At 56.3% G+C, this 12221-nt stretch overlaps 1 protein-coding gene across 6 annotated transcripts in view; it reads left to right on the forward strand.

Moving 5' to 3' along the window:
• Positions 1 to 8629, forward strand: part of LOC122392506 (reticulon-1-A-like) — a 28557-nt gene extending 19928 nt beyond the window's left edge. For 5 of the 6 annotated variants that reach the window (XM_043387425.1, XM_043387427.1, XM_043387428.1 and 2 more), the window contains 4 exons: positions 3448 to 3655; positions 5580 to 5788; positions 7307 to 7412; positions 7973 to 8629. In XM_043387425.1, the coding sequence (XP_043243360.1) occupies positions 3448 to 3655; positions 5580 to 5788; positions 7307 to 7412; positions 7973 to 8042 (593 nt within the window). In that variant the 3' untranslated portion in view covers positions 8043 to 8629. Of the gene's footprint in view, positions 1 to 3447; positions 3656 to 5579; positions 5789 to 6311; positions 6413 to 7306; positions 7413 to 7972 lie in introns of those variants that run through there. The other variant, XM_043387426.1, reaches the window with a different exon arrangement.
• The last annotated feature ends 3592 nt before the right edge of the window (positions 8630 to 12221 follow it).

Raw genomic sequence — 12221 nt, forward strand, 5'->3', positions numbered from 1 at the left:
CCGGTCGCCCTGTGTGCGTGCCAGTGCGTGTCTCCGTGCCCGTCAGCCGTTCACCTGCCCGCCACCATGGGGCGGCGCAACCAGCGCTACACGGCCGCCGAGGAGGAGGAGCTGCCTGAAGTGGGCCCCGGTGAGAGGGGGACGCAGCGGCGCCGGGCCGGGCCGCGCCGGCAGCTGGACGGTGCGCCGGGCCGCCGAGCCGAGCCGGCCGCGGGCAGCGCCGCCGGCCGGGGGAACGCTCCCATTAACCCTGAACCGCGCCGGCGCCGGAGACAGGCCGGCCTGCTGCCGGGGCGGTGCAATGTCAGCCTTTGTGTATTAGTCGGGCTGCGTGTTGTGCCATAGTCCCACACGTCCCACATGTGTTATAGATGTGCGTACGTGTGTGGATACCTGTTTCTTTGTTCGTGCCTGCCTCTGTCTGAGTCAGTCCCGGTGTGTGCCTGTCTGTTCCTCTGACCTCGTGTCTATCCCTCTGGTCGCATGTATCCGAGCCCGTGTGTCTGTGTCTCTGTGTCTGCGTCTGCGGGGTCTGTGCCGAGTGGCGACCATCTGGTCTGGTCCAGTTCGCCGGCGACCGGACTCGCCAGTCCCGTCCGGCCGGGTAGCCGGCTGTCCGGCGGGTGGTAGGGGCCGGCAGAAGGCTCATTGTTCGATCTATATCACCCCGAAAACAGTCGTGCCGTCATCAGACCAGGGCGCCACGACTCGCCCTGTCGGTCCGTCCGTCCTGTCCACGGCCGCGGTGGGAGCCGCCGTCCGTGACCGGAGCGCCGCAGCCGGCGCCCGCTGGCGATACGGGCGGGCGGCTGTTGCCGGCCGGCAGCTGCCCTTCTCCCAGCTGAGAGCAGATGACGCCCGGTACCACCGGCCAGCATCATCCTCTCTCAGCTGGTCGGCCGCCGCCCGCCCGGCCGGCCGGCCGGGACAGCCCAGCCGCCGGACTGAACAGGTAGCGCCGGTCGCGCGGCAGCTGCCCTCTCAGCTGTTTGGCCCGGCGGCAGACCGGGACAGCCGCCGGGCTGAGTGAGTCTGAGGAGCGCCGGCCGCGCGGTCAGGCGCCGTGGCCGTGACCGCGGAGCCTGACTCCTGTCACCGGGTCCGGAACCTTGACTCGTGCCCCCGGAGTCCGGAGCCTGACTCGTGTCCCCGGGGTCCGGAGCCTGACTCGTGTCCCCGGGGTCCGGAGCCTGACTCGTGTCCCCGGGTCCGGAGCCTGACTCCTGACCCCTGAGTCTGACGGACGGCTGAGGCGCTCGCCGAACCGAGTTGAACTGGAGCCGCTCGGTAAACGTTCGCTGTTTGTTTGATTGTTTGATAGTTGTTGGCTGACTCACGCAGACCAATGGCAATGGGGACTAGTCGCCCCGGTCGGCACTGTGTCGATACGATGCAATGGGTCGTTCGGCCAAGGGCGGCAGCTGGTGGCCATTCGAGGGCCGGGCTTTTCTCACTGCGGTCAGTTCGGCTCATCTCTGAGTGAATCAGTGGTCCGGCTCTGCGAAGTCCAATGTGATTTTGTGTCATGTCTGTCGCTGGGTGATTCATATGGCTGCTATTTGTCGGTATGACCTGTCTTTGGGTCGTTCGGTACTTTGGTCAGTACTGGCCCGTTCTCCCACTAGTAAAGTCAGTTCGATCTCTCTCCCACTGGGTCGTTGTTCTGCCAGTGTGGGTTGTCAGAATGTTAAATCTGCCACTGGGTCAGTGTGGTCTGACAGTGCGGCCTGTCCGTGTGACCCGTCCCCCGGCTGGGCTGCCGCGGGCGGTTCTGGCGGACGGCCAGGCCGGCCGTGGAGTTGGCAGTGTCGCCGGCGGTCGTCTGACGTCACCTCTGCCGCCGCTCCTCGGTAGAGGAGGAGGAGCTGTCCGACCGACAGCGGAGGCCCCCGGCGCGGCGGGGGACTGTCCGACCGACAGCGGCGGCCCCCGGCGCTCCTCAGTCCCGAGTCACCGGTCAGACACCAGTCCGCCCCCGCAACTCGTCACGGGACTGGAACCTTCCCTGAACATTCTCTGAACTCGGCACAGGAAATGGAAGTGCGCACGCGGTCCGACTCGGCGCTCAGTGCCGTATTGCGGCTCGACTGTATCGATTCCCTGCGTGCCGCCTACGCCTCGGCCCGAGAGCCGAGTGCGGAGCGCTGTCGGACCCCCGGCGCGGCGCCGTTGAGCGCGCCGGTGGCTCTGACCAGCCGTGTTCGGCCGCCGCTACTAGGGAAAGTCGTGCCGCGGCCGGACCGTAAATGGTAGCGCTTCCGTGAGCGGCTGGCGTCACGCCTGCCGCTCGTCGCCCGGCGACGGTCGTTTATAGCCGTCTGCCGAGTCGTGGCGACTCGGTAAGGGCCCTGGGGAGACGTCCTGTGGTCCGCTAGCCCCCGCCCATTCCAGGGGGAAGCAGTCACTGGCGGCCTGCCGTCGCCGGCGGTTCTGTCTCGGACCGGCGGGCCGTCGCCCGGCACGTCCGTCCGCGCAGCCAAGGTCACCGTGATGGAACTCAACCGGGCACGGACCGAGCGGCGACACAACAGCACCGCCCTGCCTCCCCGCGCGGCGCAACAGCACCGGCCTGCCTCCCCCACACGCCGGCCGGCTCAGCCGTGTGCTGCGTGTGACCTTGTCCAGGGTAATAACGGGCGCCGCTGCCGAGCTGCCCCGCCCTCCCCTCCCCCACTCCATCGCTGCACCCAGCCGGGACGGGTGGTCTATTGTGCCGAAATTCGATCGGACAGGCTCGGGGACACTGGCAGCAGAATGTGTAACTGATAGCGGCTGCCGCTGGGCGTGCGTCTCCTCTGCACTGGACCACCGACTGGGTATCGGTCAGAACGGTATATAGGGCCTTGGGTCAGAACTCAGAACTGCTCTCTTCCGTATCATGTTGCTGCGGTCGCGGGCTCGTAACGATGGTTAATGATGGTGAATTAGATAGAGGTCAGCGAACAGCAAACATAATGGGTCCTTCGCTGGATATGAACTTCAACGGTGACGACCTAATCGGCCAAATAAAGGCAACAAACTCAGCCAGTGAGCAGTTGTGGGTGACCGTTTGGACCAGAGGGCGGGTGGTAGGACAGGCAGAGCGCTGGTGGGATGATGGATACCTGGGGCGGTAAGCTGCGGCTGGGTGGCCCCCGAGCCGCCGTGTGCCGGTCCCAGTCACCACCCGAGACTGAGCGGTGTGTGGGTAATGGTGGTGACCAATAGACTACCGCAGGTGGTGCGGGTCCGAGCGGTGCCGACTGCGGCCGGCGGCACCTGTGTGCGTGTCTGTGTGTCTCCCACCTGTCCCCCTGACCCCTCCGTCCGTCCCCCGACTGACGTCCCCCCTCCGTCCGTCAGTGATGGCAGTCCCCCACCAACCCTCCCCTGTCCGGCAGTGATGGCGTCCCCCCCACTGACCCCCTCCGTCCGTCCCCCGACTGACCTCCCACCCCTGTCCGACAGTGATGGAGATCCTGCTGTGGCGCGACCCGAAGAAGTCGGGCGCGGCGTTCGCCACGGGCCTGGTGCTGCTGTTCTCCATGCTCTACTGCAGCTTCATCTCGGTGGTGGCCTACTTCGGGCTGGCGCTGCTCACCGTCACACTCGGCTTCCGGCTCTACAAGACCGTGCTGGGCATGGTGCAAAAGACCAACGACGGACACCCCTTCCAGTGAGTAGCGGAGCACCCCTTCCAATGAGTGTATAACGACATATCCCCGACGTATGTAACGGACACCCCTTCCAGTGAGTAACGGGGCACCTCTGACCAACATTGACCGTCGGACATCCCTTACAGTGAGTAACGGCGCACCCCTGACCAACCACTGACCAACGACGGACACCCCTTCCAGCGAGTAACGGCGCACCCCTTCCAGTCAGTGTATAAGGACATACCCCCGACCAACGACGGACACCCCTTCCGATGAGTGTATAACGACATACCCCCGACGTATGTAACGGACACCCCTTCCAGTTCCAGTTATTGTAAAACGACACCCTGATCAATAGCGGGCTCCCATCCAGTGAGTTTAAATGGACATTCAGGTGCACTCTTTGTGTCAACTGGCCGCTTTAAAAGGCTTTTTAGGCTCAAACTAACCAAACGATCTGACTGACAGGCCGTGCAGTGCCGTCCGTCCAGCCTCGCATACCGTTGCGAACAATCCGTGCCGGACCCCGGCGGTGTTCCGTGCCGGACCCCGGCGGTGTTCCGTGCCGGACCCCGGCGGTGTTCCGTGCCGGGCCCCGGCGGTGTTCCGTGCCGGGCCCCGGCGGCCACTCCGTGCCGGGCCCCGGCGGCCACTCCGTGCCGGGCCCCGGCGGCCACTCCGTACCGGGCCCCGGCTGTGGTCCGTGCCGGGCCCCGGCTGTGGTCCGTGCCGGGCCCTGCTAGTGCGCCGTGTCCCGCCCGTAATCCGGCGTTCGCTCCTGCGAATTTTCCTTCCTGCGGCTGCCTCTTCCTCCATTCACGAACGAGTCGTTACGTCACCACTGCTAAAAGCCACCGCGTGCACTGGGTGTTATGTGGCGGCCCATTGGCTGCTTGGTGTTACGTGGAGCTTCATTGGTTGGACTCAAACCGCCGAGTTGTTACCAAGTCTCGTTCTCACCGTTATGGTTGATGTGCAGTTACCTTAGTATGGTGTCATTGTAATAATATTACTCATTTGCAATAATATACAATAATATTACATTTATAAATCATATTACACATTTGCTATTCTGCTATTCACAGGTGTCTGTGCATTCAGATGTGTACATACAGCGAAGGTTAACATGCGATGTCACTGTGTTGTGGACGCGCCTCGCTACTACCTGCCTATCCCTGCGCTCTCCCACCGTCAGTCCTGTGTGTGTGTGGCGCCGCCGTCGCTCTTCGACAGGGTCTTGCTGACTGCTGCCTCTGAGCCTCTGAACTATGACTTGTGTGCCGTCGGTGTGTGACGCCGCTCCTCTATCCGACAGAGACCTGCTGTCTGCCGACCTTCCGAGCTGCGCCCTCTGAGCTGTGTGTAACGCCCCGCCGCTCCGCCCCACAGGGACCTGCAGCTGTCTGCCGACCCTCCGAGCTGTACCCTCGGTGTGTGACGCCGCTCCTCTAGGCTCTATCCGACAGGGACCTGCTGTCAGCCGACCCTCTGAGCTGTGTGTGACGCCACGCCACTCCGCCCCCACAGGGACCTGCTGTCTGCCGACCCTCTGAGCTGTGTGTGACGCCACGCCACTCCGCCTTCCGACAGGGACCTGCTGTCTGCCGACCCTCTGAGCTGTGTGTGACGCCACGCCACTCCGCCCCCACAGGGACCTGCTGTCTGCCGACCCTCCGAGCTGTGCCCTCTGAGCTGTGTGTGACGCCCCGCCGCTGTATCCGACAGGGAACTGCTGTCGGTGCAGTGTAGGCTCGGTGTACCCTGTAGATGTGTGACGCCGCGCCCCTTCACCCCACAGGGACCTGCTCTCGGTGCAGTGTAGGCTCTGTGTGCCCTGTAGATGTGTGACGCCGCCCCCCTTCACCCCACAGGGACCTGCTGTCGGTGCAGTGTAGGCTCTCTGTGCCCTGTGGATGTATGACGCCTCGCTCCTCTATCCGACAGGGACCTGCTCTCGGTGGACACCACCGTCACGCCGGAGAAGGGCCACGAGCTGGCCGACAAGGCGGTGGCCGAGCTCAACTGCTGCACCAGCTCGCTGAAGGACCTGTTCCTCGTCAAGGACATCTTCGAGTCGGTCAAGTTCGGCTTCGTGCTGTACCTGCTCACCTACCTGGGCGCCTGGTTCAACACCATGACCCTCGTCATCATGGGTGAGTCGGGGCGACGCGGGAGACGGTACACGGGCGGGGACGGGTCATCATGGGTGAGCCGGGGGGGGGGGGGGGGGCGCTGATGAGCCGGCGGCTGATCGCTCACTGCATCATCCACTCCCATCCGGCATATGGACGGGAAGGGGCCCTTACCTGACCGCGGAAGGGAACCGGTCATCATAATAAAGGACCCCTTCATAGGTTCATGGGACACTGCATTTCCTCTAAAAGGAATAAGGATTTGGTCCATGTCTTACGATCTGAAATCAGGATCTATTGGATGAGATCCCAGACCCATTCTTTCGGATCCACGCACTGGCTGCTACAGCACCAATACGAGCACCCCATTATCTCCCCCCCCCCCCATATCGTCACGCCTGTGTCCCTCAGTGGCGCGCGCTGTATTCTCAGGGTACGTGGCGTCTAGCGCTGTTCACCCTGCCGATCGTTGGACCGGGTACCTCCGTGATAGTCTGTACGATCCAGCCCGGCCCCTCGGTGACGTTTTGTGCTGTATTCTCAGGATACGTGGCGCTGCTCACTCTGCTGGTATTAAGGCCGGGTTCCCTCAGTGACGCTGTGTGTACTATCCACCCTCAGGATACGTGACGCTGTTCGCCCTGCTGGTATTAAGGCCGGGTTCCCTCAGTGACGTTTTGTACTATCCACCCACAGGGTACGTGGCGCTGTTCGCCCTGCTGGTATTAAGGCCGGGTTCCCTCAGTGACGCTGTGTGTACTATCCACCCACAGGGTACGTGGCGCTGTTCGCCCTGCTGGTATTAAGGCCGGGTTCCCTCAGTGACGTTGTGTACTATCCACCCACAGGGTACGTGGCGCTGTTCGCGCTGCTGGTATTAAGGCCGGGTTCCCCCAGTGACGCTGTGTGTACTATCCACCCTCAGGGTACGTGGCGCTGTTCACGCTGCTAATATTAAGGCCGGGTTCCCTCAGTGACGTTGTGTGTGCTATCCACCCTCAGGGTACGTGGCGCTGTTCACGCTGCTGGTATTAGGGCCGGGTTCCCCCAGTGACGCTGTGTGTACTATCCACCCTCAGGGTACGTGGTGCTGTTCACGCTGCTGGTATTAAGGCCGGGTTCCCTCAGTGACGCTGTGTGTACTATCTACCCACAGGGTACGTGGCGCTGTTCACGCTGCTGGTATTAGGGCCGGGTTCCCTCAGTGACGCTGTGTGTACTATCCACCCACAGGGTACGTGGCGCTGTTCACGCTGCTAATATTAAGGCCGGGTTCCCCCAGTGACGCTGTGTGTACTATCCACCCACAGGGTACGTGGCGCTGTTCACGCTGCTGGTATTAAGGCCGGGTTCCCTCAGTGACGCTGTGTGTACTATCCACCCTCAGGATACGTGGCGCTGTTCACGCTGCTGGTATTAAGGCCGGGTTCCCTCAGTGACGTTGTGTACTATCCACCCTCAGGGTACGTGGCGCTGTTCACGCTGCTGGTATTAGGGCCGGGTTCCCTCAGTGACGCTGTGTGTACTATCCACCCTCAGGATACGTGGCGCTGTTCACGCTGCCCAAGGTGTACGAACAGAACAAGGAGAAGATTGACGAAGTGTTTGGCCAGGTGAAGGACAAGGTCGCCGAGATCTCAGCTAAGTAAGTGGACGCACCACAGTCCCTCGGCGCCCCTCGCCGCCCTACAGTCCCTTAGCCCTCCGATAAGTGCCGGTAGCGGACCAGGGCAGCTGTGACGCAGCCTCCATCGACGCATCTTTTGCGGTCTTTAGCTGTAGCTACTAGCATTAACAATTTTTCCTCACAGGCACATTTACTGAAAAGAAACCGAAAGACGAATTAAATGTTCTTTTAAGAGAAGATGGTCGCTCCAGGTTTTCGTTTTTAACGTGGCGCATTTTGTCTTTACTGAACAGATATATTTACCGTAAACTTTCAGACTTAGTTTTTTTATTCATGCTGTTGAGTCATGCGGCGTCTGATGCTTAACCTCGGTCGAGTTTGGCCTCTGATAAGCATTACCTTTTGAACTGTAACCTGTCACGGTTTAACAGGGTGAGCTGTGGCCCGTGACCTCTGACCCGTGTGACCGGTGACCTCTGACCTCTGACCCGTGTGACCGGCGTTGACCCGTATGACTGGTGCTGACCAGTGTAACCTCCTGACCTGTGACCTGCTGACGGGTGCCGCTCTGCCGACAGGGTGAAGGCGGCCATTCCTATGGGCAAGAAGGCCGCCGAGCCGGTGGCAGAGGAAAAGAAGGAGGAGTGATGCGCTGGCGCCGGCACATCGCCGGCCGGCCGGCCGCGCTCCCGTCTGTGTGTGTGTGTGTGTGGCTGCGGGTGGGAGGGAGGGAGAGCGTGCACGTGTGGGTGGGTGTGCATGTAATACGTGTGTGTGTGTGTGTGTGCGGGTAGGAGAGGCGTGACCTGTTACACGGTGGGAGGGAGGGGAGGGGAGGGGCGGTGCAGTAGCCAGACTCGTACTGGTGTTTGTTTTTCCTTCTCTCGCTCTCTGTTTCTCTGTCTATTTAAGCAGTCCCGTATGCAATCACGGCTGTACATACCGACTCCGGTGTCTGTAATCTCGATGGAATATCGCGGCCCCGTTGGATTGTTGGAGCCCCGCCGTCTCGCTATAGCGGCGCCGGGCTGCGCCGCTCGCCGCAGCGGCCGCCGGGACACCCAGAGCAGCGACCCGCCCGGCGAGTGACCCGCCCGGCGACCCCGGCCGCCGAGCGAACCGACCCGACCGCGGCGCCCGGCCGCCGCAGCTAGCTTCGTGGCGCCAGTATTGCTTCTGTCATGCGCCAATCTTCCGTTTAACGTGCTTTGATACCAATAAAAGACGAAAGGTGACGAGTGTGTGACGGGCCGGCCGCCGGGCTGTGACGGACTGAGTCCGGGTTGGCCCGGAGAAAGGGGAGATCTTGCGTACTGTTTGATGCGACGTGCGCTTATGGACGGCACTATTGCACTGTGCCTGGCTTGGACGCTACTCGCTGAACGGATGGACCAGGCCTGGTGGCTGCCTTCCACTAGGCACTGGGTGACGCTGAGGCGATGAACAACTGGTGCCGTCAAACCGATTTCAGTGGGCAAATGCCGGAAACGGGATAAATCGGGATGAGTAGGTTTCCGACCAGACGACCGTGAGAAAACTGTGGGCTTAGGACGAAATGCTGTCTTTCATTCTACATTCATTTTTAGGCCGTTGATTGACTTCGTAACACTGACATACCTATCCGGGGGGAGGGGGCATTTTTTAGGGAATCCTCCCGCCGCGATGACCGAAATTGACAAAAATTTACGTTTTTTTCGAGAATAAAAACTATACAGCTATTTTTGGAAAAAGATTATTTTAAAGCAAGCAGCAGTGTGTAACCAAACGAAATCCTAGGCGATTTTTGCTTTTGGAGAAACTTTTGGATGTGCCCCCCCCCCCCCCCCGCAGCCGGCAGCGTACGCTGCCGGGTACGTACAAGACCGCCTTTCTAGACCCACCAGCGACTGTTTAGAGTAGACCGCATCGAAATAAGGTGTACCAACTCACCTGTTCCCGGTTCCATATTGATATGGGGAAGGAAATGACGTTCCACGTTCCCTGGCTGTCTATTTCTAGCTGGCCCAAAATCTTCAAGCGAAATTATCCCAGGCATCCAACAGGCACAATAGCAACAGTGCCGTCATCTTCATAGGCATGAGGAGCAGAAACTAAGTATTAGTTTTTGTTACTGCCACTAGATGGCACGCAAGCACATAAACATAGACGCGTTTACATAGGGTTTGTTGCAAGCTTATATCTCCGTCCGTGGTGTTGCAAAAGATGCCAATGGTGCTTAACAATTTACAAAATGATCCCCTCTAAATATTTGAAGACCACTGCATCGAAATTATCGCCAAATTAACGAGCTAGAGCCTCGTCAAAAATGCTATGTAAACCGGGTTCATGTAAGCTGCTACCAAATCAGAGACTTTTTGGTTTAGTGGAGATTTATCTTCAAAATATTAACTGAAAGTCTCAATGGTCAGAAAGCTTGCAAGCTGAATTTTAAGTCATTTTAATTCATTAGGTCACTAAATGTCACTTGTATTGTTTGATATGAAATTTGAGAGTTAAGTTTACATAAAGAGCGTTAAAGTTTATATTAGTGCAATTTTTCTTGTTTTTCGTAAATAATATCTCTAAGTTAGCGACTTCTATAATAGAATATGGTAGCTTTTACTAATGGAGCCGTGCGCGTATTTACAAATTGCAACCGAGCTCCGCCGTGGGGTAAGGTGGGCAGGGGTTTTCGCACTACGGCTGCGGTTAAACTACCGTCTGTGGTAGAAACTTCAGGACGATGGCGCGTTTCATACGAAATCTGGCGCAATGTTTGTTTGCTTCTGAAATTTTACTGTTATTGCTGTGAATTCTTGAAGTGGGAGTGTTTCAATAACAATTTGTGGATTATTTGAGTTTCTTTATATAAACATAGAATAGTATTATGAAACATTGTGTGGAAACTGCAAATACTGATATGATCAATTACTTAGTTTGGGAATTGATACACATTTTGTAGAGAGTTGTCTGGCAAATGGTGTAACAAATTACAAACCTCAAGCCTATCATGATCTGAAGCTGTTGTAACAAAGCAAAACTGCTTTGATGTTCCATAGTACCTTGTTGGAAAGATTGGAGCATGGTTCAAGATGATGTGTAAAAATTCAAGATTTGTGCAAAAGCTTATGACTGAAGAGCGAAAACAGTTCTATAATGATGGCTCAATCATACGTGGAAATGGATGACAAAAGTAGAGTTTCAACATTCCAGCATGTGAGAATAACTTCAGAAATGCATAGTTCTTGTAGTATTGCATTCTTCTGATGTACAGTTATAGGTTTTGTTAGGGTATTTCAAATTCATTGTGTCAGTTGAGATATAGATGGATTGTGGACAAATTTTAGAATCATTGCATGGTAGCTAGGTACTTGTTCGGTAAAAAGGTATGTGATGAATGCCATGAGAAGGTTTTTTATGATTTAATATATGGTCGTTGTTGTACCTACAAAAATGCAAGCTTACTAGCAACTAGTTTCTGAATCAAATCAAAAGTATTTGCCATGAATGTAAATATGTACCTGCAAAGTATGTCAATAAATTTGTGTGATGTTGACCAGAGAGCTTTATCATCTGGGCATTTATGTCGCTTCTTACGCTAGGTGTTAAGCATAGTAATTACGGATGAACTTTGTGTCAATATCTTCAATGCACAATGTATGTAGCATGTCTACAACCCTCACTGATCCTGCTATAGCTATAGGCATTTGGCACCAGCAAGACCAAGGGCATGAACTTCACAGTTGCACAACCTTTTGTCATGTACCACCAGTCACTTTTTTACTTAAGGTGCACATAGCAGTGCACACAACAATGTGCAGAGGGCCTAGACAAAAATAACATAATTAGTGTGCACTATGCACAGCATTGTACCCTGATTATTTGAATATTTTGATCACTCATCAGTCAGGAGATAATTATTGAAAATCACATTAATTATACATCACTTGTCAAACAAGAGCATGACACACATTTTGACAAGCAATCATGGTAGTATTCCAATAAGTTGGACAGTCACCTCCCTGGGCGTCATTTTTCCAGGAAGGTACCTCTGCAGGTGTTGTGGTAGGCTAGGTTGAATTGGGTTAAGTTAGGCGAAGTAAGGTGGTTAGGACCAGGTCAGACCGTAAGGCCTGGTCAGGTTGATTTTAATCTTTCATTATAATTTGACATAGATACCTATTACCTATGTTTCTGCTCCAACCTGAATTTCATTAGGTAATGAGTTAATTTTGCTTTGTTTGGCAAGGGTGGAACCTTTCCAGGGAAGGTGGTGGAGCATGATTGGAGGCGCTCAGCCAGACGGCATAGGAGGGCACGGTTTCTGAACGCGCACTGATGTCTGATTCAAGCCACGCTGTCTTCATGCGGGGCGGCGCGCTACTTAAAAGTCCCTTAAAGAACGGGAAGTGATGCCGATAGAACCTTCAATCATTCTGGGCTAACGCTTATGACTTGGAAAAAGTCGCGATCCCAATTCAATCGAAAACCTGTGGGCTCTTGTTCAGCAGGAGGTGTATGAAGACGAAGAGCCACCCGCCATAAGCACTGCTCAACCGCAGGCACATGGTTAAGACGGCGTTGGTCCGCATCAAAGGCAGTGTGCTGGAGAATCCATTGGCTGAAATGCTCCAGAACATTCGCCACTGTGTTTTTATGAAAGGTGGCTACAAGCTCAGTTAAAAGAAAAAGTACCAGATTGTTTTGCTTTTTAAGTACAGCGGGAAGAAAGGTGTCCGAATAATTTCGTTACACCCCCTGTAATGTTCAAATGGTTGCTAAATTCGAAATCAGCTCCAAAAACTAGCCTAGAAACATGTAAAACTCGAAAAAGTGAACCGAGGTCAT

Source organism: Amphibalanus amphitrite, unplaced genomic scaffold, assembly GCF_019059575.1.
Source record: "Amphibalanus amphitrite isolate SeventyFive unplaced genomic scaffold, NRLGWU_Aamphi_draft 000488F_arrow, whole genome shotgun sequence".
Taxonomy (NCBI): Eukaryota; Metazoa; Arthropoda; class Thecostraca; order Balanomorpha; family Balanidae; genus Amphibalanus; species Amphibalanus amphitrite.